General features: G+C 36.3%; 1 protein-coding gene across 2 annotated transcripts in view; it reads right to left on the minus strand.

The window, feature by feature from the left end:
* ABCB11 (ATP binding cassette subfamily B member 11) overlaps nt 1-25781 on the minus strand; it is an 80887-nt gene that overhangs the window by 23581 nt on the left and 31525 nt on the right. For both annotated transcript variants that reach the window (XM_019727371.3, XM_074337581.2), the window contains exons 10-18: nt 24336-24510; nt 18990-19103; nt 15883-15993; nt 13781-13906; nt 12147-12350; nt 10217-10387; nt 9502-9703; nt 8437-8512; nt 4022-4124 (exon numbers count right to left, since the gene is read on the minus strand). In XM_019727371.3, coding sequence (XP_019582930.3) covers nt 4022-4124; nt 8437-8512; nt 9502-9703; nt 10217-10387; nt 12147-12350; nt 13781-13906; nt 15883-15993; nt 18990-19103; nt 24336-24510 — 1282 coding nt within the window. The remainder of the gene's footprint in view (nt 1-4021; nt 4125-8436; nt 8513-9501; nt 9704-10216; nt 10388-12146; nt 12351-13780; nt 13907-15882; nt 15994-18989; nt 19104-24335; nt 24511-25781) is intronic.

The raw sequence follows: 25781 nt of genomic DNA on the forward strand, positions 1-25781 counted from the left end.
ACCTGGCACATAACAGGTATTCAATCAATGTTTATTAGATAAAAGAATAAATTAAGTTTTTAAGCCCATGGTGCATACATGCAGTAAAACATTTACTGTAAAAAGTACTAATTGCTTACCTACTATGTAGATAGTTCAGTGCTAGACACTGGGTTTTCCCAGTTTCCTTCCTTCCATCTCCTTGTGTAGATTAGGTGAACATATAACTTCCTACTAAAATTTTGTGTCTTGCTTTCTAATTCTGTTACACCAGTCCCTGCATGTCAATCCACAGGGGTCTCCTGCCTTGATGATGACTTTAAGATTTGATGATAAGAAATGGTAACCATGACAAAAGAGCAGAGATTCTTCAAAAGAATGAATACTGATAGTCATTTTTATGGCTGCTATCTCTGTCCTTTTTTTTTTTTCCAATTGCCTAATCCTTATCTTATAAGTCAGCTATGGTGAAGTGATTGGTTTCTAATATTTGACATTTTAGTGAAGCAGGATTTTACCAGCCCAAAATATGTCTCTTTTGTATGAGGATTGTTTTAGGCTGATTATTTTTAATAAAAACAACAAGACTCAGGAGTGGCTTTTTATCTCCCCCTTAACTGCCTAAAAGAATTTATGTACAGGGAGTTATCACTAGACATAACTACAAAGAATATGAGCTAGGTGTGGTAGACTGGGGGAATTTAGCAAGGCCTGCTTATTCAAACTTCTCCCTGTGTCCCTTTGTCTCTCCATGGCATGGCAAACATCTGCTTTTCCCAACTTCCTGTAAATTGCTTTCCTGCCTTTTGAAGTCCCAGGCCCCTGTCCCTTTCCCCTTAGTTCTGTACAACATATAAGCCTCAATTGCCGGAATGTCTTTGGGCCTCATATTCTTATGGAGGCTCCATATGTATGAAATTAAATTTGATTTTCCCCTGCTAATCTGTCTCATGTCAATTGAATTCGTAGGCCAGCCTAAACAACCAAGAGAGGAGGGAAGAAATGTTCCCTCCCCAACAGTTGGTGTAGTTAGCGGGAACTTCACTGGCTGAAAACTGCTTGTTCCTGGGACTGCTACAGCTGAGAGATCCTGGGACCTTTGACAAGAGCCAGCAGAATATAAGCATTCTTACCACATCAGCCTCCAGGTCTTTGTTGTGACATCTGGAAGAAGTGAAAGGAATGAGTCCTTTTTCTTTGACCAGCCAAAAGTACCAACCTTGACTTGATTTTATACATAGATAGTCTACTTTGTTTTCTAGTTTCCCTGAAAGAGATGCCTAGATATCAGAGACTGAAACCTCTAGCCTGCAAGTTTCCCCTGATCCTAAACTGAATTTTATCAGCATTATTAGATCCCATTTGTAGGATCCAAAAGTGCAGCCCAGAGAATGAGAAGAAATGGGCTGTCACCAGCCAACTATGAGACCTTGAGTCAGATGTGCCACTTAAGAGTTTGGAAGCACAGACTTCTTATGGACCCATCTCTTCTAGTTTTCAGAGTCAAAACTCTGAGAGACCACAAGATGGAGATAACTCCTTTATGTAAGTAAACCTTTTGCATTGCGACATAAGATGGAACATTTCCCAATGAACAGAAGGTAAGTCTAGAGCTTCTACCTTCTAGAAAAAAAGAACAATTTCACCAGTGCTTGGGCTTGCAAAATTTAGTTAAATACTAACTATTAAAATACTTCAAAATTAATATTAGAAATTCCATAAGTTAAAATTTATTAACCATAATTCTACTGTTTCTTTTTAAAAAATACTTCATTCTTTAAATCTAGAAGATTCTAATATAATTATCATACAAGCAAGCACTGTTAATACAAACATAAGATCTTTTCCTTTTGGAGCTTTAACAAAGCCATGCTGGCTTCCCTATCATTTTCTTCCTCCGTTTTCCTTTCTCTCCCTTAACTAGAAAGAGAATATAAATTGGCATCTTTATAAATTACACTGTTTAACATTTAATTAAGTTTAACTGTTCCATTCTAATTTACAAAGCTAATGATTGGAATATCATATGGAGCATTTGTATTTCTCTAAAACTAATCTCTATATTTCATTTAGGTTTCCTTTTATTTAAATGACTCCCTTCTAAGATTCCCCTGCATCACAAGAACTCCCTGGGAACCTGATCTCCAGATCTCTGGGAAATCTGTAACTGACCATCTACCGGTTACAACAATAACAACAAAATCAGATTTTCTTTCCTTTCTTCCTAATTCTCTTGATTTTATTATCAAATGTTTACCCAGAAACTAGAAAAAAAACCCTATAAAATTGCAAAAATTGAATATAATTGGTGCTGCTATATTTGAAATGTCAACGCAATGTTTGGCTCTTTTTCCCTTGCAGCTCTATTAAACTCCTTACATATTGTTTCTTGTATTTAGTAGTGGCAGGATCATGAACATAAATGAAATACCTATTTCTAGAATTAAAAGAAGACTTGAGTCCTTACTGGCAAAAGCAGTAAGCAGTCATGCTTGCTAAATGTCTTCTCTCACTGTGATTCATCCTGCTGATCCTAAGAAAAAGTGTTCTTTTCACCTTAAATGACTGTATTAGATGGTAGGACCTCTATTTATTCATTATTAATACATTGAAATCAAAAGAGAGCCTTAATTATTCTTCTACCTTGGTCGTAAGATCGTAAGTAGTACTTTATTCCAAATTTGTCATTGTGAACCAATATTTGTTATTACTTCCAAAATGGATTCTCATGTTGAAATTTTTTAAGACAATTTGAAATTACATTGTGCATAATAAATGTGCTTGTAATTAAAATATTCTCTGACTTATTTGCTTTGATAAATATTGTTGTTTAGACTTTATTGTATAAATTCAATTTTTCATACTAATTTTAAAATCTGATATTCTACTAGGTGCAGAACACTGGGCTAGGTGCCCAAGTTGATACAAACACAAATAATATATAGTCACTAACTTTAAGAAGCTTATAATTTATAAGGGTGTGAGACAATATGACCCCAAATACAGATCAATAAGAAAATTGTCATGAAAAGATTCAGGTGAAGAGTAATGGGGGAGGGAAAATGGGGTCAGATATATGGTGATGGAAGGAGAACTGACTCTTAGTGGTGAACACACAATGCAATATATAGATGATATATTACAGAAAATATACTTGAAACCTATATAATTTTACTAACCAGCGTCACCCCAATAAATTTAATAAAACTTTTTAAAAAAAAGAGTAATAGGGGATCAAAAGTAAGTATATCAGGGCTGAAGAATAAAGTGCAACGATTAAGAAATTGAGCTTTGAGGAAGAGGATGGTCACATGTGAAAGTTAAACTGTGCCCACAACAGCTTTGGATACTCGCATCCTGATGAAGAAATTTTGTGTTGCTCTATGTGTTGATTCCTCTCCTACCTCTTTCATTGTTGTGTCGCTTTAAATTATGTTAAACTTAATAGTGTTGATTAGTTACCACAGATGGTAACTAGACTTATTGTAGAGATCATTTTGTAAGGTATATATATATATCAAATCACTGTGATGTACCTCAGAAAGTAATAGGCTGTTGAATGTCAATTATATGTCAATTTTTTAAAATTTGTGATTACTTATATAAGGCTAGCCTTATCAAATATCTTTTGTTGATCATACACTTTTGCCAAGGTTATTACAATTTAAGAAAGAGATTTAAAATTTGGGGAAAAATGTTTTCAGATATTCTTAAAAACTTTAAAAGGATACCTACAGAATCAAATAATCTGCTAAGGACATATAATTTGCCTGTGCTTATTAGAATGGTATATGTCTAAGAACTATTAATTAATGCCTAATAGTCCAGTTTGAGTTACTATCTATTCTTAGTAATTAATCTTTAAAAGTATTGTATAAAATTTAGAGTTTCCATCAAGTCCTAATATGTTCTTCCATTTAGTCTAATTTAGTGAAATATTACTAAATATAGGCCCTGAAAACTCATATTCTAGGTGTAACGGGCATACAATATTCCCCAGGAGAGACTTCTTCCATTCCCCTATGAGTGATTGGTGCCTGACCTTTCTGTCTTCTTCGTAAGTAGATTTATGATCTACAACAGCTAATGGAGGTTCATGTACCAGGTAAGAAAGCTGAGACTTGGAGCGTTGCCGGATGGAAGCTCTGTAAATAAACAAAAAGATGAAAGAGTCTGTAGATTGTGGGCAGGTTGGAACAGGACACAACTGGTATCCAAATTTATAACACATGTGTAAAATAAACAGAAATGTTCACCAGGTCACGTGGTAACCAGATAAGAGGGCTTCCTAGTTAGACTTTACAGAGCTAATCTTAAGGCAGAACTAATCGGCGTGGCTGCTCCGGTTCCCAGGCTATACTCTGGTTCAGAGTGTAGCCCAGGAGGGAGAAAGAGAAGAGGGGCAAAGTTGTCCCACTAGTTAAAAGATGTAAGACTCAAATCCATTCCAAACCCACATGGTTCTGGTAATTGCTATAATGGCAAACGTTCATTGTCTTTACCTCCCTTCTGGTTGTAGGTTGTAGTTTTGATCTCTCTCTCTCTCTCTCTCTCTCTCTCTCTCTCTCTCTCTCTCTGTCTCTCTCTGTCTCTCTCTGTCTCTCTCTCTCTCTCTCTCTCTCTCTCTCTCTCTCTCTCTCTCTCTCTCTCTCTCTCTCCCTCTCTCCCTATGTGATGTTTACTTTAACATCATGCTGTCTGGATACAGATGGGCTAGTAGAAGGAAATAGGGCCCCTAGTGAGATTTTCTTCATGCTATGTATTGCCCCTAAGGATGCATTTAGTCAACAAATATCTTATTGAAATATAATTTAGCTTGATGTACTCATTCATTCATTCATTCTTCAACAGAGGTTTATTGGGCACCTACAATATACAAACCAATGCCAGGTGCTACGGGGAATATAAAGACTGGCCAACTATAGACTTCTCCCTCAAGGAGCTTGAATACTATAGAAGAACAACATACCAGAGGTGCCAAAAAGTGTATACATATGACTTGTATTCATCTTTGTTATCGGTATATATTGAGTATTACACCTTTAATACAGTTTTTTCCTTTCTTAAAATGTGTATACATTTTGTTGGCACGTTCTGTCTGTACCCAATTCTGATTTAAGGAAGAATGTGCTAAGGGTCATAAGGCAGATTTGAATAAAAAGAGTATGGAAGTTTAAGGGGAAAAGAAATGTATGATGTGTGTTATCATGAAAGGCTTCGTGAAAGAGGTGGCTAAGGTAAGATTTAGGTTTTTCTAGGCCAGAGGGAAAAGCATTTCTAATTGAGAGAACAGTGCAAACGGAAGTATGGAATGAGGAGAGAACCAGGAGAGATCACTACATATACTTAATATAGGTCAAATATAGGAAGTGATTGGTTCAGGTTGTTTTGTGTTGTTTTTCTGAGCTTTCTGGGAAGGAGACTCCTACTCTAGGTTAAACTTCAAAGTATGTAACCCTGGGAGCTGCTGACAATTATGTTGAAACTCTTCAGGAAAGAAGCTTCTTGAAAAATGAAGCCAATACTAAAGAAAAAAAGTAGAACTGACAAGGGAAGAACAAGAAACTTGGACAAATCATTGAAGTCCCAGACTTGCCTGAAGCCAAATCCTCCTCCTCTGACTATTTAGTTATATAAATTGATTTCTCTCCCATTAAAGGTTAAACCAGGTTGAGTTAGGTTTTCATTTATTTGCAAATAGAGTCTGACGTGATAAAGAGAATGCTGAAGACTTGAGAAAATTTACCTTATCAAGTACTTAATCTGAAATAATATGGTGTAAAAAGAGAGATGTTAAAGAGAGGAGACCTGCATCAACTATTTCAGTTCAATCTAGATGGAACCATTCAAAAGTCTCTCATCATTTGGATCCTGTTGAAATTAAACTAAAACAAATATCAGGGTGGTGACTGCCTACTATATACTTGTCTGCTCATCTAGCCTTCTTGAGAAGGCAGTAATACATCAACTTAATTACTGTAATTTGTTCCCCATTCTGTTAATGGTACCACTAGCCTCTTAGTCACCCAGGTTCAACAATGCACATTTATCGCAAGTACTTCCTCTTTCTTGCTTTTGCACAAAGTCTTGCCAAACCTCATTATGACCAAGCATGAAATCACTTCTCACACTTACTCCTTGCTAACCAAACTGACCTCTGGGACACCCTAATTCCCTCCCACCTGGCCTGAAGCTGTACAGCAATAGAGTCATTTCTTTGGGTACTATGATCAAGCTGTCTTCTCCAGAAGGTGTGAGGACTAGCCATGTGTCACTTGGAGAGAGCAGAGTGTAGACAGGGCAAAGACTTAAGGTCATGGGGCTAAAATGAAACTCAGAGCATTGGAAGCCATAATAGGAGTTTGTGGAGAGGAGAAGGTGTCAGAATACTGACTACCTCTCAGTTCTGAGCATGGGAAGACCTATATCCTTGTCCCCCTCAGATTTCTACTATTTTAATCTAATATTTCTTAAGTCTCTATCTCTCTCTCTCTTCCTTCACCAAACCATTCCACCTTTCTAGCACAGGCTGTCCCAGTGAGACAACTGGACACCCTATCTGCCACCCAGCTCCTTCTCTGGTCTACCATAAACAACAGAGTTAAAATTCTATCACATCCCTTTTCAGAAACCTACAACATCTGCCACTCCCTTTCTCAGAAGTTTTGTTACCACACCTCACTGCAAATAAAAAACAGTTAATTTGAGGGACAAATACTCTCTTGAGCTCTCTCTCAACATTATTATTTAGGAAATTAATTACTGTTATCCATTAAAATGATCTTGAACCTAAAATATATTACTAAAGAGGGACTTAGTCTTCGGAAAGACTGAAGCAAGGAAATAAGACACAAATTAACATGTCACTTAGTCATCTTTCAGAAAAAAAAAAAAAAATCTGTCATCATACACAATGAGATATTTTTAACCAGCCTTCTTATTCAACCTTATAAATATTTCTCTGTCGGAAGTTAATAGCTTCTTTCTGTGTATAGATTATATTTCTGGATTTCTCATTCTAATCACCAAAATGTAGAATTTGTTTGTGAGAACTAATAGTCAAATAGGAAATGTTTGTATTAAAAATGGTTACCTGGTCCTAATAGTAAACTGCAAGTAAACTACTTAGAATAGGTAGAATCTGATTTATCTGAAAAGTTAAGAAAATATTCATTTTCTTGTTGACATGACGATGAGATGCACCTCCTCTTTTCAACCTTTAACCTAGTGATCAAAATGGATGCCTACTCATTTTCTGTGTTTAAGAAGTTAGTAGCTTCAGGTTGCGATTCTAATGACCTTTATAATTTACTTTGTTCCCCCAAAAATTGCCTAATAATTTTGGCAATTTTTATAGCTTTTATTTTATAAAGTAACTTGAAGCTATTGTTTTATTTTCCAAATTTAATAAAACTAACAATTCATGAAATTTTTCTGAATAGTCTTGTTCTCAAAAGGAAAAATAAAAAACTCTAAGCGTAAACTTAGTGAACTATTCTTTGAATATTAAAGATAAATAAATATGTGTTTGAACAACTTGGAGTTGTTACCTGAACATTTTGCTTTAAGCCTCTTTAATCGTTTTTAAATAAACCATTAGCTATCTTGAATGAGCAAGTCCTATAACTGAGCTTTTGCGCAGAGCTCTACCTTGAATTAAATACCTTAGAAATGGTAGAGTCATGGCAGAGAGGCTGTGAGCCTATAGCCTACTAATAGTCTCCTAACTTAAGGAAAACAAATTGTTGAATAACATTTTCATAAATGTAGACAAATATTCCTGGGCAGAATTCTTCTTAATACACAGACTTTTAATTTTAAAGGAGCTATTTTATTAAAACTTTTAAACCAGGGTGAAAGACTAAAATTTACAGTATTGCTAATAACATACTCCAAAAATATGTTTTGAAAGTGAACACCCACATAGTCATTCACAGAAAATAAATAGCTGCTGTTTGGGAAAATCCTCTTTAAACATTAGAAAGTGCATTTCTTATTTCATCTAGTTAAGGCATGATTTGACTTCAGATGGATTACTCTGGAAGCAGAATATTTGAATTCAATTGCAATTCAGTAGGTTAAAGAGTGGAGCTAAAGGAATGAATTTGACCTCCATAAAAGATGGTACTTCACACTACAGTTAGTTTTGGAGGAAAAGACCAAACAGTGATTTTTAAATTCCCTTTCTAAACTCAATAAACAACATTTTAACTATAGAGCATCTCTGTCATGACCCTGCCCCAATAAGATGAGAAGCCAAAGTTAAATTAAAAAGCCCCATGAATTGGAAACAGAAATGTCAATATAGCAACCAAGGATTCATTTGCACGTTCATATTACACAGACCTGGGGTTATGCTTAGGGCTGTTCTGGTAGCACCTGAGATATTGTCTAAGGACCAGAGGGCTTCTAAGAATATTTGAAAACCTTAAAATGTATCCCATGGCTTGAGCTTACCTTAAACTAGCCTGGTAGCTCCCTCTACTAAAGGTCTGTTTGCTCTCAAGTAAGGCATCTTCTGTTTCATCTTTTCCTATTCAACACAACATGAGGGATTCCTTAGTGTATACAATAAGTAGAATCATGTCAGAATAAAGGTATTTACTATGTTTGCCTAGCATATCATTACTATGTCTGATGTTAAAACATTCTATTAACTTTATTGCAATAAATAAAACAGCATTTGTCCAGTTCATTCTAACAAAAAATTTCAAAACACTTAGCAAGTTTGTACTTTTTGAACTGTATGATAGAGTATGTGTTATCACCACACAAATAGATATCCTATAGCATGAATTACAAAAAATTTAGGGGAAGCCCATGAGAAGTGGAGAAAAAAATGATAGAGTCACCAATTTAAAAAAATAATCCTTTCAAAATAAGTCACATGTGTTAAATGTATACCATTATGAAGTTACACCTAGTCAGTTATAGACTATATGGTTATACCCAGTGGAGGGCAAAAATCAAGAAGTGATGTGGTAGTGAAAATTTGGAGTGGTTAATTAATACAGATTAGAATAAACCACCAAACCTGAAAATTCAGATAGAAAAAGAGAAGGTGTCTCAAATATCTACACTCCCCCAGGCAAAAAAAAAAAAAAAAAAAAAAAAAAAAAAAAAAAAAAAAAAAAATTATATATATATACGTGAAAATAAACATAAAACATTTTAGTCATTGATTAATTCATTCAAGCAATAAGCATATAGTGTCCTGCACACAGCGGTCCTCTCCTATAGTGTCCTGCACACAGAAGTCCTTTCTCTAAAGTGTGAGGGAAAAGAGGGGGATGGAGTTGAAAGTTCTTCCACAGGAGATGTGTGTTTTAGCTCTATGACTTGAGCAAGTAATTGAATGTCCTTAGCTTCCGTTCTTTCCTTTATCATCTATCTATATAATGCCTCAAAGGGCTCTTAGGAGAACAAATAAGACAGTATATACTAAAATGCATATAAACACACAAACCCTATATACGTTAACTATTCAATATAATGTATAAGCGTAATGAAAAAGGCACTTGCCCTTTATGTCCTCTTCATTAAGGGCTTTATCTCCTTGACTTTGCAAAGTCACTAGAGTGAAGTACACTCCTTTCCTTTCCAACAGTTCTTCATGAGTGCCTCTTTCCACTGCTGTACCATGCTCAAAACCAATAATGACATCTGCAGCTCTGACCGTGGATAGGCGATGAGCGACTGAAATGATTGTATGTCCGTGTTGAATCTGTAAGAATGTATAATGCACCATTAAATGAGACTGGAAGACAGAGCTGAACTCGATCTTTGGATCATCTCAGAATCTACAAGTAAGTCAGAGCCTCAGTCCCTGGGAAAACCATTAAATAGACTGTGCAGACATTAGAAAAGGCCAGTACACTTTCTCACAGCCATAAACACCATCACATGTTGGTCCAGTTGCTGGTATTACTTAACAGCTAAAAACCAAAAGGAAAATTTTAAAAATCACATATTATGTTATACTTAAAAAGATTTAAAATTTCACACGTGTAAGTTTTGGAAGTTAAAAAAAACAAACAGTAAAATATGTAACTGTTTTCTGTTCAACTGGAGGAACATAGTCAGCCAATATTTTCTAAGATTGGATACACTGACCTATGCAGTCTCTCTCTCTCTCTCTCTCTCTCTCTCTCTCTCTCTCTCTCTCTCTCTCGACAAGCAGCCTTCCTACAGCAGTGCAGGCATTTCCACATAAAATTAACTTAGACTGTCCACAAACCTTGCTCAGTGCCTCTTGTACCATGGCTTCACTCTCATTGTCCAGCGCTGAGGTGGCCATGTCCAAAAGCAAGATCTTGGGGTTTCGGACAAGGGCTCTAGCAATGGCCACTCTTTGTTTCTGGCCGCCACTCATCTGGCCTCCTCCTTCTCCAACAAGAGTGTTAAATTGCTAGGAAGAGGAGGGGGGGTGATAGGTGAGGGTAAAGGGGATCAAATATGTGGTGATGGAAAGAGAATTGACTCTGGGTGGTGAACACACAATGTGATTTATAGATGATGTAATACAGAAGTGTACACCTGAAACCTATGTAACTTTACTAACCATTGTCACCCCAATAAACTTTAATTAAAGAAAAAATTGGTAGGAAGAAAGTGACATCAGTAGGGAAGAGGAAGAATTTGATGAGTCCTGAAGGAGATCCCTCAGGAGGTCCTTTCTACCTTCCTCCTCAAGCATGAATTTTCATTGGTCCAACTTTTGCTGAAAAAAAATACCCTTTCCTGAAATAGGTTATTGTCTCATCAATATTTGTATGCGAGATACATAAATTGATTTATTCTTTCATTCCCAGTTTCACTGGGCTGTGCAAATGTTTCTTTCTCTTTAGCTCAACTTCAAATAAAATGTTTCCACCAAAGTAAAAACTGATCAGTTCCCAAAAATCCATCTTAGAGGATTAAAGCACATATCAAATCCTTGTCTCTTTTCTCTATCTATACAACACAGGAAAACACAATGCTAAAGCGGTCTTTATATTGTGAACGAAAGACCAAACCGGCTTTAAAATCATTACCATCAACAGCAAATAGTTACTGAGCATCTTGCATTACATTGGCATCTCACAAGAAAGCATGATATCAGACTCTTATCTTGCTTATTATTGGCCAACATCTGCCATGTGTAAAGCATGGAGTTGAGCTCTTTACACGTACCATCTCATTTAGTACTCACAGATGCCCCATGAGGTGGGTATTGCTCTTCTCAATTGATGGATAAGGAAATTCTGGGGTATGAGGGGTAAAGTGGCTGGCCCAGTTCATAAAGCTTGCAAGTGGAGAAGCTGGGCTTTGTATGGAGGCAGTCTGGTGCTAAAGCTTTATACTCTTTAACCACTAGGTTATATCATACTCAGGGCTGCAATCCTACTCATACAGGTAATTTAGAACGCTGAATAGGAAGTGTTCTAGAGCACAGACTGCGGAGCCAGACAGCCTGGGTGTGAACCTTGTCTCTCCTGCCTTCAGCACGTTATTTGACCTCACAGAGCCTCAGTTCTCCATCTGTAGATGGGGAGAATAATAGCAGCTGCCTGAAAGGATGATTGTGAGGGTTAAAGGAGTTAATAGGTGTAAAGTGTTTAGAACATTGCCTGGTTTGTAGTAAGCCCTATATATGTGTTAATTAGTAATAATAACTCTTTGTTAACTTAGCTGAGTTACTGGCTAAAAAAATCCATATAAGTATAATAATACAGAATTGGTTTTTGTTATTATTTAAAATGAAGATACATGAGGAATTTTTTAATATGTTGGGTACACTACTGAGGACACAATATTAGCTGCCTAAGCACAAGAAAATTAAAGAAAAATGACAATGGTAGATATCAAAAGAACATTATGCAAGTTACTGCCACATGACAAATTCACTATCTGGTTAGACAAATGCTTAATAGATGGAATAATTAAATTGTTTTTATGTCAAAGGGAGCTTTTAAAAGCAAGTTTCTCTGTTTGGTAGACTTTTAACATGTTAACAACTACATGTTTTCAGACAAAAGGAAAAACTCATGGTACATTTCAAGGTATTAAACTAAAACATATTAAGAATTTAATGACAGGATTCAAAGGAAAAAAATGCATATTATCATATAACTTTTTTTCCTTCTACCACTTCTGGGTTTCCCCCTGGAATGAGTGGCTAGGGGTACCTGTGGCAGGTCCATGATGAAGTTGTAGGCGTTGGCTTCCTTAGCAGCTTGGACTATATCTTCCATTGTTGCATCTTCTCTGCCATAGCGAATATTGTCTGCAATGGTGGTGGAGAACAGAACGGGCTCTTGCTCCACTATCCCAATCTGAGATCTAAGCCACTGAATGTTAAGAGAGCGAATGTCATGGCCATCCAAAGTCACCTAGAGAACATGAGCACATCACATCTCTTGGAATCTTTTAGGGTTCTGAATCATAATACTATGTTGTCCTTAACATGGGAAGAAAAAATGGAGACCTATAAGATTGTAACAGAAATAGTTCCTCTTATAATATGGTTGTTCATATAAGGATGACAATATATAATTGAAATCAAGTATACCTGTAGGACAATTCATTGTAGAAACACCAATGATGCAAAGGTCACTTGGTTTAATATGATTGGCCCAGGAATGGAAAAGTTTTAATTCCTTAATAAAGAGTAGAGTCAGTTATTCACAGCACTTTAAATATTTTTATTATATTTTGACTTGTGACCTAAAATGGACTTCAAAAAATATAATGAAAATAAGCAATGATCCCTATCGTGTGTATATGTTTGATAGTAAATCTTACTTTGTGGTCAGATCCACCATATAGCATTTTGCTGTTCAAAAGCTATTAAAACTGTTAGTGGGATGAAAAAATAAAAATTACTATTAACAAAACTGTAAAAATCTTACAGCAAGAAACCATGATTTGTATGTGTTCAGAGTATAGTTATGCTGGTATACAGGAAAAAAATACCCAGTCAGAAAATGAACTGTCTATGACAAAGGAAAATTCTGGAATGATTGCCATGTTAGTGTAACAGTGCATGCATTACAGAGAACTCATTGCACTGAAGCCATTGAATATGTAGTCAAATGATTCTATATCAAGGCATCAAGGAGATGTTGGCAAGAATGATTCTGAGTGACAAAGGCATAGCTTTGGTACCCAGGAGACCTGGGTTCAAATCTGAGGCAAGTCTCAATCTCCCTGACACTTTTTGCCTCATTTGTCAAATGGGCATGTGTACCTTTGGCAATCATTGTGGAAACAAGTAATCATTTTTATAAAGTACTTGAATTATAATATGTGCTAAATACATAGCAATTAGTATATTTATTTTTTAGGTTCTGTCTACATTTATGAAAAATAAACAAAAGAAATAAAAGACTAACTAGATTGTCAAATTGTATAAATTTTTTTAACCTAACTTCTTGAAGCAGTAATCAAAAGCTGTTCTCTGTTCATTCTGGTTGTGTACACTTTTCTATTCTTAGCGTCTGGAGAAACTCAGGAAAACAATAATGATGTTGTTACTATCAATACAAAGAAAGAAATGAAAACCTTAGTTCACTGAAGAGTCAGCAATATCATTTTGAATGTGTCTGCACATTCCGTTCCATTACTGAGCGAATGGACTGGTTATTCAGCAAATACAGTCACCATGTAGGCAACTGGTACAGTCAATTCAGTCAAAATCATTAAGTCAGCTATGAGTGTGTCACAATGGCCTCAGTGTATGCTAGGCCTTTGTGTTTGACCAATGTGTCACCATTTGCACCCTCCCATCCCCTATAGTGAGAAATCTCTGAAAGACACACACCATGCCTTCACTGGGATCGTAGAATCGCTGAATGAGCTGCAGGGCTGTACTTTTCCCAGCTCCACTGGATCCGACCATAGCTGTCATTTCCCCTGATTTAATGACCATGTTGAGGTTATTTAAAATCTGCAGAGAAAAGAGAAGAACAATGTTCAGATTGTCAGCAATTAGGCCACATGTTAGGATGCTTTGTGAAGATACAGTGCTGTGTTTACTTATGCTCCATAAGCAATCAACATCCATGACATCCATCAATAAGAACCCAATTCATAAACAATACCTAGGATGAGGTTTTAGCATTTAGCATATTACTTATTATTTAACTTGTAGCTGTGGCCAAAAAATAAAATGATGTGTGGTAACACTTGAAGTTGAACTAAATCAGCCAGGCCAACTTTTAAAAATATGTTCCAGAATCTAATTTAAAACATTTCTGACATACTGGCATACCTCAAGAAGACTGTCCCAATTAGTTAAGAGAAGAAAACCATAAAGTTAGAAATATAATTCTAATTTACTGATCACGGATTAATAATAAGCCAATTTGCAAAGTCTAAGCTGTCGTTGTATTGTGTGCGGACATGTTATTTGAATACCTTTACCTAACAAATATAGATGGTGTGTTTGCTAGGTACAAAGCTCTGTTCAAGGTAGAGACTGAATGCTAGGAAGCCTAGAAAGGGAAGAACAGAAAGCTAATTCAAAACCATCTGTTGGGTATTTTCACCAATTCAGTGGTGATTTTTGTACTTATTACGTAAAAGTGATTTTGGGTCCTCTGTGTGACAAAATCTCACGTGTCTTTCATTTCACACTAGAAAGTCAGGCTTGCATACATTTTCACTTACTGGACTGTATTAGACTATAATCTTCCCCCAAGGCAGGCAGGTATCCAATGTGCTTTCTTTTAAATCATTATCCCAGCACAATGTAGCACCCAGTAAGGCTAATTACATATGAGTGGTATGAATGAAGAATATTTACATGTCTAAGTAAGACAATTTTATTAAAATAAACTATTGGTATTGGTAATAGAAGATAAAACAAAAATGAAATAAATATCCTTCAATTCAACCAGTACTTGTTAAACAGTTATTATGAGCTGGTTCTGAACAGATATAAAGGAAGCTTTTAGTCACCCATTCAAAAATTTTTACAGAGTGAGCACTACCTTATGATTTATATTTCACAAAGTACTTTTACTAGGTATGACATTTAGTGTGTACATACATATGTAATACATAACATTAATTAAAAATATACTTCATAAATACAATCAGAATATATATGCACTTATGTTTTATATAAACATACAATGAATGTATGTATGTACTCGTGTGTGTGTATATATATTTATGTACATGTGGTATCAGAATTTAGTTGCATAGGATTTAGTTCTGTGGGAAAACAGAAATATTATTAAAAATGGGCGGCTAGAGATACTCTGTTAAAAATGAGGATTAAGTCTCTTTCAAAGCCAGTTCATTCAAGGTGAGTAGATTCTAATTTTCCTGTAGAGTAAATTGCCTTTAAAGATACTCAAGAGGTAAAGGAAAACTAAATTTTCTTCACCAAATGCCCTGGACAATCACTTAGTACAAGACCTATGAGCATATCACAAGATTACTTTCCTCCAAGGACTGATCTAGTGGCCCAGGTGAACTTACAGATAGGAAGTAAAAAACTGCAAAGACAGCGTCTTTCCTTTACCACTTGGTACCCTAGCCTCTTTGAGTGTCCCGCCTCTAAGGAGGTGGTACTTCTTAATTGTTCTGGTTGCCTTGCAATTTATCTAACTTAACGATTACAATGACAGGACCTGCCCCTCGTTTCTATAGAATATCATACAGTTGACCTAACCAGGATGTGCTGCTGGCCTGAGTTCCTACCAGAGGGATTTGCATATTATTGTTATCACAAAAGAATGCTGTCTGTTGCCTAAGAAATGACAGGACACCCAAGGACACTTCCAGAGAAACGTGCTTCTGTTGCGTATTCCTGGAAACTGAGTCATGCTTCAGTAAAACAAGTAATGTATGGCTCTGGAAATGAATCACCAAAGAAGAAAATGCTGTTGTTCCTGGGGAAAGACGGGCACATACCTTCACCTCTGGTCTGGAAGGGTAGTGGAAGGTTACATTATGGAATTCAATTTCACCCTTAATTCTATCCAGCTTGTAACCGTCTTCTGACATGCAGTCAATGACGGGTTTCTGGAGTGGAATACATGAGGGATACAGCAACAATACGTGTTAGGTGCATTTACTATCCATCTCAGTTCACATTAACTCATAAAATAGAATAGCAACCAGGTAAAACATTGCAGAGATACACTAAAGAGAAGTTGCTTCCACATTAAATATTTATTAATAATAGTAATAATACTACCTTTTATTCAGATATTAATATGAGATACTATATTACTATATACTAGTAATATTACTGTTATGTTACATATGTAATATATTAATATATAAGCAAACATACATTAATAACTAATATATAATTAATTTTAATTTATATAAAATATGATGTCAATTAAGATGTAATAGATATGTAATACCACATTAATTTAATTTTTAAAAATTCTTTCTTTTCCGTCACAGTGGACATTCAGTATTATTTTATATTAGTTTCAGGTGTACAGTATAGTGGTTAGACATTTATACAATTTATGCAGTGATCCCCCAATTAGTCTAGTATCCCCCTGGCACTGTATATTGTTGTTGCAACATTATTGATTATATTCCCTATGCTATACTTTACATCCCAATGACTATTTTGTAACTACTAATTTGTATTTCTTAATCCCTTCACCTTTTTCACCCAACTTCCCAACCTCCTTCCCCTCTGGCCACCATCAGTTTGTTCTCTGTATCTATGAGTCTGTTTCTGTTATATTTGTTCTTGTTTTGTTGTTGTTCTTTAGATTCCACATATAAGTGAGATCACATGGTATTTGTCTTTCTCATCTGACTTATTTCACTTAGCATAACACCCTCTAGGTCCATCCATGTTGTCATAAATGGCAAGATTTCATTCTTTTGTTATGGCTGAGTAATACTCCATTGTATATATGTACCACCTATTCTTTATCCAATTATCTATTGATGGGCACTTAGGTTACTTCCATATCTTGGCTACTATAAATAGTTCTGCAGTGCACATAGAGGGGCATATATTTTTTTGAATTAGTGTTTTGGATTTATTTGGATAAATACCCAGAAGTAGGACTGCTGGGTCATAAGATAACTCTATTTTTAATTTTTTGAGGAACCTCCATACTGGTTTCCATAGTGGCTGCACCAATTTGTAATCCCACCAACAGTACAGAGGGTCCCCTTGTCTCCTCGCCAACACTTGTTTGTTGATTTATTAATGATAGCCATTCTGACAGGTGTGAGGTGATAGCTCATTGTGGTTTTAATTTGCATTTCTCTGATGATTAGTGACATTAAGCATCTTTTCATATGCCTATTGGCCATCTGTATGGTCCTCTTGGAGAAAATGTCTATTCAGATTATTTATTGATATATTATTATGACATTATATAATAATATAATATATACTGCTGATTTATAATTAACATATTATATATAATATAATATTATTGTTATATTATTGAGATACCATGGCAGACAACCTACAGGTGTTTTAACATGCTTTCTTCATTTATGTAATTGTCACTACAATCTAACAAGACAGGTGATATACTCATTTGCTCACTTGAGGAAGTAGGGGAGTCTCAGAGAGGTTAAGTATCTTGCCTAAGGCCACACAAATAGTCACCCTAGGCAGGGTCCAACAGTCCTCTACATCTGCATATCTATTACAGAGATGATGAATGTCCTCAAGTGGTGTCTTCATACTACCAACTTTCACTTGATATGCTGAATTTCACCTCTGTTGTTGTTAGTAGTGAGCCTAATCTAGAATTAAATCATTTCAATTAATCAGACAAGAGTGAGGACCATATCCTGCTCCAGCACACTCCAGGGTCAGCTTTTTCCCTCTTCCACATTCATGAGAGAAATTCATCATGAAATCTCTATTTGGGGGTATAGTGTAATCTACTTTCTTCTTGGATCTCTAGTAAAGATGATAAACTAATTTTTAAATACCTTAAATTTTTGTAATCACTTCAGTGGGCTTTTAGATTCATCGTCTTACTTGAGCATATAACAACCCTAAGAATGAGGCAGAATTTGGATAGCTCAACATGTCTGTGTGATTTTCAACAATCTCTTTATATTGCGATATATGAAACTCCAAATATAAAACAGAAAAAGTGATGAGAAATTTTCTCAGGCAGTTTATATGCCTCATAAATAGTTATGATTTAGGAGACCCACGAAGCACCTCTGGATTTCCAGGGCTTCTGACTGCTTCGCCCAGGGCTTTTTTTTTTTACAGAGGAAAAATAACATATTGCCCTCTTCCCCCTCCTGTTGTTAGATATTGACCGTTTTAGCTTGACCTCCAATGTCCTCCAATAGACTAACCAGGAAAATCCTAGCCAGATAACCAGGGCAGTTTTTCAAGATTTTTAGAGACTTTTTGTCACATTTAGGAGATAATCCAATCTTATGAACTTGGCCTTAAATTGCTGCATGATCTGGCCCCTTTCCATCCCTCTAGCCTCTCTCTATCCATTGCTGACAATGGTAGGTCACACTGACCTTGTTTTAGCTCCTTGCATTCACCACCCTTTTCCCACTTGGTGGTCTTCCTTCCATGAATACCCTCTCTGCTCTTATCTCCCATTCACTCCTCCCCCTCAGCCCACCATTGCATGGCTAACTCTCCTCCTTAGGTTCTCACCTCAAATACTACTTCCTCAGAGATGATGTCACAGTCACTCAATTTAAAGACACCTTCCCCTACCCCAATCACTGTCACATTGACCTATTTTACTTTCTTTAGTGTGTTTATCACTGTCTAATATTACCTTATCTTTGAATGTGCTTACTTAGTTATTGCCTGTTTCCCAGTATGATGTGAAAGCAGGAGCCTTATTGGTTCTATTTCACTCTTGCACTCCCAGTTCAGAATGGGGTCTGGCTCATGACAGCACTTATTATGTATTGCTGAATTAAGTAAGGGCATTGTGATAGTGCCTCAGAGTTTTTAACACTGAGGGTAAATTCCTCAGGAGTTCATTCTTCTCCCCACCCCCAACCTATAAACGGCCATTACTTTTAGCGTTCACCTGGTCAATTGTCTCAAAAATGCTGGAGGCTGCTGCCCGCCCAGTTGCAAAGGCTTCCAAACAAGAAGATGCATTGCCAAGATTTAAAGCTCCTACTATGACACTGAGGAAAATCTGAAATGAGATAAACAGAGTTTTCATGTGTTTTTGTTAATTTGTAAATAGCACTATCTTTTAGGTTATCCATGTGAACTCAGAGACTTCAACCAACACAAAAAGGGTTAAAATAGTGACATAATAATTTGATTCAGTATATAAACAACCTGATAATTTTTGTTTTGTTAAAGGGTCCCTGAAACAATAAAGACACCACGATTAGCTTGATTGTCCTTGAGACTGGTACTGTTGCTACTACTCTATTACTGCTATTAGTATATGAGTCATTAGGATAACTACTGCTACTACTACTACTAGTACTCTACTACTACTAGCAATAATAACAATAATAATAAGGTATGTTTGTAAGTGCTTTACCTGTATTACTTCATTTAATCCTTACAACAGGAGGGGAAACAGAGGTATATGGAGGTTACCTAACTTACCTTATATCACAACACATATTAAGTGGTAGAGCAGTATCTGGACCCAGGTTATTGACTAACACTCTGTCTAGCTTCCAGGCTCGTTTGCTGGTGGCTGCATCATGCAGACTAGCCAGGTTCCTGTGCAGAGCTCTTCCCGTCCTTGGCTCACCAACTCAGCCATCTCATTAAGTTAGGTGGAGGCTACCTGATCATAACTAGATGTTCCTACAAAATAGTACTCTGCTTTTATCAGTGCTGTTCATAAAAAAGAAGCAATGAGGCAATTCCTTACATTGGCCTCTAGGAGCACAAGATTCCTTCGTTCCACCCTTTCAACCAAAGAATGATGGATTGCTCGTCACGTGGCTCACATGGAGGAGGTGGCCACCATTTACTGGAGACTGCAGTTATCCGCTGAGTTAACGCTTGACTCCTGCACATATGTAGTCTTTTTCAGGCAGTCAAATGATCCTAGTCTGTGGTGGTTTCCATGATCTGGATTCTTTCCGGAGTCCCTCCCCTCTTTCTTTCTTCCTTACGGCTGGACCATGGGATTTCTCAGAGCCTCCCACTGTGTCCCTCCCTCTCCAGTAAGTCCTCCATTCCACATATTTGAGAAAAAATCATACCAATCAGGCAGTGCCAAAACAAGTTGTTAGAAGGGCTTCGCTGATTGGAGCCAGGGGATAGATTTTATGAGGTGGAACAAAGCAAGGTAATTCTTTGATAGGCTGTAACTTAAGGCCAGCCCTCTCTTGGCTTCTCCCTGAATTCCCCACTCTGCCTGAGGACGAATATTCTTCATCTGTCCTTCTTGTTCCTTTTCCTTAATTATGTCAGGTAGTTCCTCCACGAGCAGATTACTTAATCTTTCAAGCCCCAATTTCTTTATCTGTAACACAGGGATAATGATAGTATATAGCTCATGGGATTGTTATGAGAATTAAGTGAGATAGTGCATGTAAAGGTGATTAATCCTGTTCAGACACATAAATAATAGTAATGATGATGATGAAAGAAATGAAATTCTACACTTAGGAAGTGATAAGGTGAACAGACAAAACAGTAATTGTGTAATTTAGGTTAAGACCACCTTCATCCAAGGTCTTCCTACCTGAGCAAAGGAATCCTTCCACATGTCCTAGATTAGAAGTTGGCAAACATTTTCCGTAAAGGGCCAGATAGTAAATATTTTAGGCTTTTCAGGCCATATGGGCTCCGAAGCAATTACTGAACTCTGCTATGTAGTACAAAAGCAGCCATAGATAATATCAAATGGTTGTGGCTGCTTTCCAATAAAACTTTATTTATAAAATAGGCAGCAGGCTGGCTTTAGCTTGCAGGTCATAGTTTGCTAACCTCTAGTCTAGATTCTAGATTGACTTACTAGAGTCCTAACTGAGGTTTGGGGTCAAATCCTTGCTCAGCCAGGCTTTGCAAGCATTACCTTAAACAAATGTCTCTCTCAGAGTTCTTAGGGGAAGAGTGAGTGAGACAGGACAGAGGTACGTACCTACTACCTCACAATAGCTAGCACACATTCCAACAGATCATCCCTTCTCACCCCAAATATCACTCTTTAGCCCAGTGGACACTAGTATGAGAAAAGAAAGGCGAGAGAACCACTGGGGCACAATCTACCTGTGTGTGTGCTGTGCTGGAGACAGGGGGATCTGTGGTTCCTTGGAAGACAAATGCAGGGGCAGGAAAACAGTGGTTAATGGGTCAGGCTCCAGAGTCATAGAGACCTGAGTTCAAATCCCACTCTATGCCACATGGAACATATTTCTCAACCTTATGGCTTCATTTCATTTTTAAGTGGTAGTATAATTACATCAATTACAAAATGAAGTTGTGAGTATTACATATGGTAATTTTAAATACTTCACTCAATGCTTCCCACTTTATACACAATGAATAACATTACTCTCTAGTATTGCTATTATTTTTTATTATTGAGTCCTGAAACTTAAGAGGGGAGTGAAAAAGCAGCCTTCTGCACCATTCATTTCTCTTTCATCTTTTTTTCTAATACATCACAGAGTATGGTTTTTTTTTTGTCTATGTTCAAGTGATACTAATTACAGTCATTTATGTGAACTAGCTACCATTTATGGCAATTATCATGCGATTTTATGTGTCACAAAATGTGTTAGATTAACCTAATTGTTAGTGTAGTGGATTAAAACACTCGACTCAGCTCACACATACTCAGCCTTCATAGTTTTGCTGCTCAGAAGTATGGCCAAAAAGGGCATGTATGTGTGTGTGTGAGAGAGAGAGAGAGAGAGAGAGAGAGAGAGAGAGAGAGAGAGAGAGAGAAACAATCAATGATTATACTCTTAAAGGTTGTCTCTCGCCTTCCCAAAGAAAAAATGTCAAGAGGGGGCTTGAAGGAAGAAGTTAGGAGTTATTGATGACTAAAATATTAGAGACATGTAGTATGTTGTGTCTGCATATAGTAAGTATTCAAGAAATATCAGTTGAAAGAATGAATTATTTACAGAAGGTCTAGAGTAGCCCACATTCCAAATGGCAGGAAACTTAAAGGTGAGAACTGTTAAATTAGTTAAACAAGGAGGCCATTAGACTGAGATGGCTTTAAATGCCTTAGTTGCCTATATAAGCAAAACAAACCCTGAAAGACTCTGGGTTAAGAAATCAAAACCTAAGGACAACCAATCATAAGCAGCTAATTAGGCTTTCCCAAATAAGGCAACAGCTTAAGGTACAGCCTATCAAAGAATTACCTTGCTTTGTTCCACCGCTATAAAATCTATCCCCTGGCTCCAATCAGTGAGGCCCTTCTAACAACTTGTTTTGGCACTGCCTGATTGGTATGATTTTTTCTCAAATAAACTAAAAATTTTGGTATGCTTCAGTTTATCTTTTAACAGAATCATAAAATTGGATTCTTGCTCGAGAGAGTTACCAAGAGGTTTTTTTTAATTCAGTGTTTCTGGTTGAAACTGTGTATTATTTAATTTTCAATTTACCAATTCATTTTTCCCTGTAAACTATTATTTGTGTGCACCTCTGTCCTCTCCTTGCAGGCATGGAATGAAAGGAAGAATATCTTTTCTTAATGCATGTCCTTCTGCAGATGAGCAGATATAAACAGCTCAAGTCAACTACAGGCATCTCCAGTTTGGTAAATGTTGAAAGTTCTTAAGAGACATTAGATCAATAAAGACAAAGGACTATAGAGTCAGATTTTATAGTCAGATTTCAGACCTGCAATACTTACACAGGCTTTTTAAGTGTGCAAAACTATATTAAAATTAAGAAAGTGGGTAAATTATGATAATAGTAACACTTTCCATCTACACCATCCCTTTAAGGTTTATAAAACACTTTAACATGTATTATCATATTTAATCTTTTAAACAAAGTTCAAGTGATGCCAACTGTTGATCTTACCAAAAAAAACTGAATTTTAAAAACTCACTCTTAGTGTATTATGCTTTTCATGAAATAAAGTCAGTGGCTAGAATGATTATATGTTGACTTCTAACAATCATTTCTATTTGTAAATAAGATTCCCATTCCACTTTCCCTAGAAATATATTTATATTAAAGCAGTAAATCTCAAATTGCAGGCTTTCAGCTAACAAATTTCTGGTACACAAGATTTTGGGGTTTTTTTAATTATTTAATTGGTGTTCGTCCTACCTAGAATCTGGAACCAAAATATTTTATTTAAGAATCATATATAAAACTACTTCCCATCTCCATGCTTTTAAAATTAATATATGTAATTAAATAATTAATCGGTGAAATGAAACATATGTTTCATGTTTTACCTCCCTGACCCCATGGAGCTTACTGTGTAAGGATGGGAACAAATGTTAATAAAGACAAACATTCAATTTCATTCAAGGGCTCTGAAGAAAACTTTCAGCAAACCACACAGGAAAATAAAAGATCAGATGAGCATGGAAGGCCTGGCTGTGGGAATGCCATTCAGCCGAGAATCGAACAAGGACAAGAGTCCACCTTTAACAGGAGGGATCCTAAGCTAAGGAGGAAAGGCCTTGGAAGAGTGAGCTTGAGAAAGAGCTTTGCCTGACCCCAACCTCACCTGGTTACCCTGCTGTTCACTGTCAAGGTTCCCTGTCCTCTGTAGCACGTTTCCATTTGTCATTATGCATTTATGTGATTATTTAGCTATTGTTTATCTTCATCACTAAACTATAAATTCCAGCAGGGCAAAGATCACATTTGTTTTGCTCACTATTGAATCCCCTGAACTTTGTATGGGTCTGGTATATAATAGATGCTCAGTAACTAATTCTTGAAAAAATAACTGAAAGGATACTGAAAATGAAAGTAGCCATGTCATTAGCTATGGCATGGCTATAGCACAAGCGAGCAATAAAATGTGGTTGTATTACCCCTTCAGTTGGGGATATTATTGGACTGGTATTTTAGTAACTCATTATGTTTCACAAATACATCCATTAGCACATATCTGGTACTCTTATTAAGCTCAACTACATGAGCTGTTAATTTTTAGCTCAGACATCACTGGCTTTCAATATTCATGGCACGTTATCTTTTGGACTCAGTCAGAAAACCATTGCTTTACAGCTATAAAATCTTCATTTAATTGAAAATCATTAAATCTCTGTTCTTGTCCATTCAAACGCTCTGCATCCTTTTATAATAAAATGTGTATTGCTTGTTTCTGCATCTGGATTCCATCGACTCATTGATGCTTTCCTGCCTCAGACACTGAAGGAATAAACAAAATGCTTTAACTGAGAGGTTTTTTCAGATTCCAGCAGGAAATATTACGTGTAGGTCATCAAACTCTAAGTACCTGAACAAGGGTTCCTGCTGTATATTCTCCATCATCCAGGACGAGTTTGGAGCCATACCAGAAAGCCAATGCGTAACACAAGAAGATGAGACACCACATGAATCCTGTAAAGAATCCCATCACTATCCCTTTCCTAATTCCCCAGTGCTGGGCAAACACAAGATTTTTCTCATACCTGTGAAGAGAAAACATTTGAGTCTATTTGAGCAGCAGCAGTAACAGCTCAAGTTAGAATGTTTAAAACAGACTACAATGCAGTGGCTTTCCTCAGTGATTATAAGATCACCCGAACACAGAGCAGCTTTAGGAGGAAAAAAAACAGTAACTTCTGTGTAGTTATTTAAGGTTTGTTTCAACCTGGCAATGAAATATGTTGAAGGGATGATGCTTAACATAGCCTCGTAGTTGATTACTTCTTGGATGAGTAGTAGAGTGGGGTAACCTTGGCCCCCAAGATAAAAGAATTTTCAGCACAAATGTCTAGACAGGAAGGATCCAGTACTATTTGTGCTTGAATTGTTTTATTAAGTCACATGACATGCTTTCTATCAGAAAATGATGCAACTGTTTTCCCTCAGGCTTGAAACTAATGTTTACACCAACTCATCTACATATATTCACCCATCTTCCCTGTGACCAAAATGCTATGCTATAACCAGACTGGTCAGGTTCACAGCCAGAGAACATGAGTAACTATGTGGAAATTCAATCCAAGCACTAAGCTTCAGTAATTCTATGATCTAGCCATTAATAGTGGACATTGTCTTAAAGTTCAGGCATTCTGTAACTGATTTCCTACCCCTCAAAAAATAAATTGACAACTTTTAACATTTTATAAGACAAAACTGAAGGTATAACTTATGTTTGTTAACCATTTTTAAAACATTTACAACTGCTTGTTTATTATTAACAGTAATAGAAAACATCATAGTGGTGGAAATACGCTACTGAATTTTTTAATGAGAAATAAGGTAACTTTATTCCACAAACCAAAAGAAGCAAAAGAAAAAAACCCAGGAAAATAGGGTAATTGGAGATTATAAATTCTATTCGCTTTTTTATTTGGTGAATTTGCTAACAATTGAGAATGACATCATCCTACTGGATCTATATATAACATGTGAAATAAGAGTTTAATTAAGTTGGTGGCTATTTTATAAAGCCAGTACCTGGCACGTGGTAATCACTCAATAAATACTAGATAACGAAAGAATAAACAAAATCAATTTTTGACAACTGTGTTGTTTTGGTCATTTAGGTTTTTGTTTTCATTAAGAATTATGATGGTCTGTAATATATCAATGCTGAATTTTGTTTGATTAAATCAAAATGTTATCAGACTTAACAAAGAGTGTGTAGTACAGTAGCTGATTAAAATACATTGAATAAAAAAGTATTCAGGGCTGTCCCGTTGGCTCAGGCGGTTAGAGCTCCGTGCTCCTAACT

Source organism: Rhinolophus sinicus, chromosome 17 (assembly GCF_057876585.1).
Source record: "Rhinolophus sinicus isolate RSI-liver-muscle chromosome 17, RSI-T2T, whole genome shotgun sequence".
In the NCBI taxonomy this organism is placed as follows: Eukaryota; Metazoa; Chordata; class Mammalia; order Chiroptera; family Rhinolophidae; genus Rhinolophus; species Rhinolophus sinicus.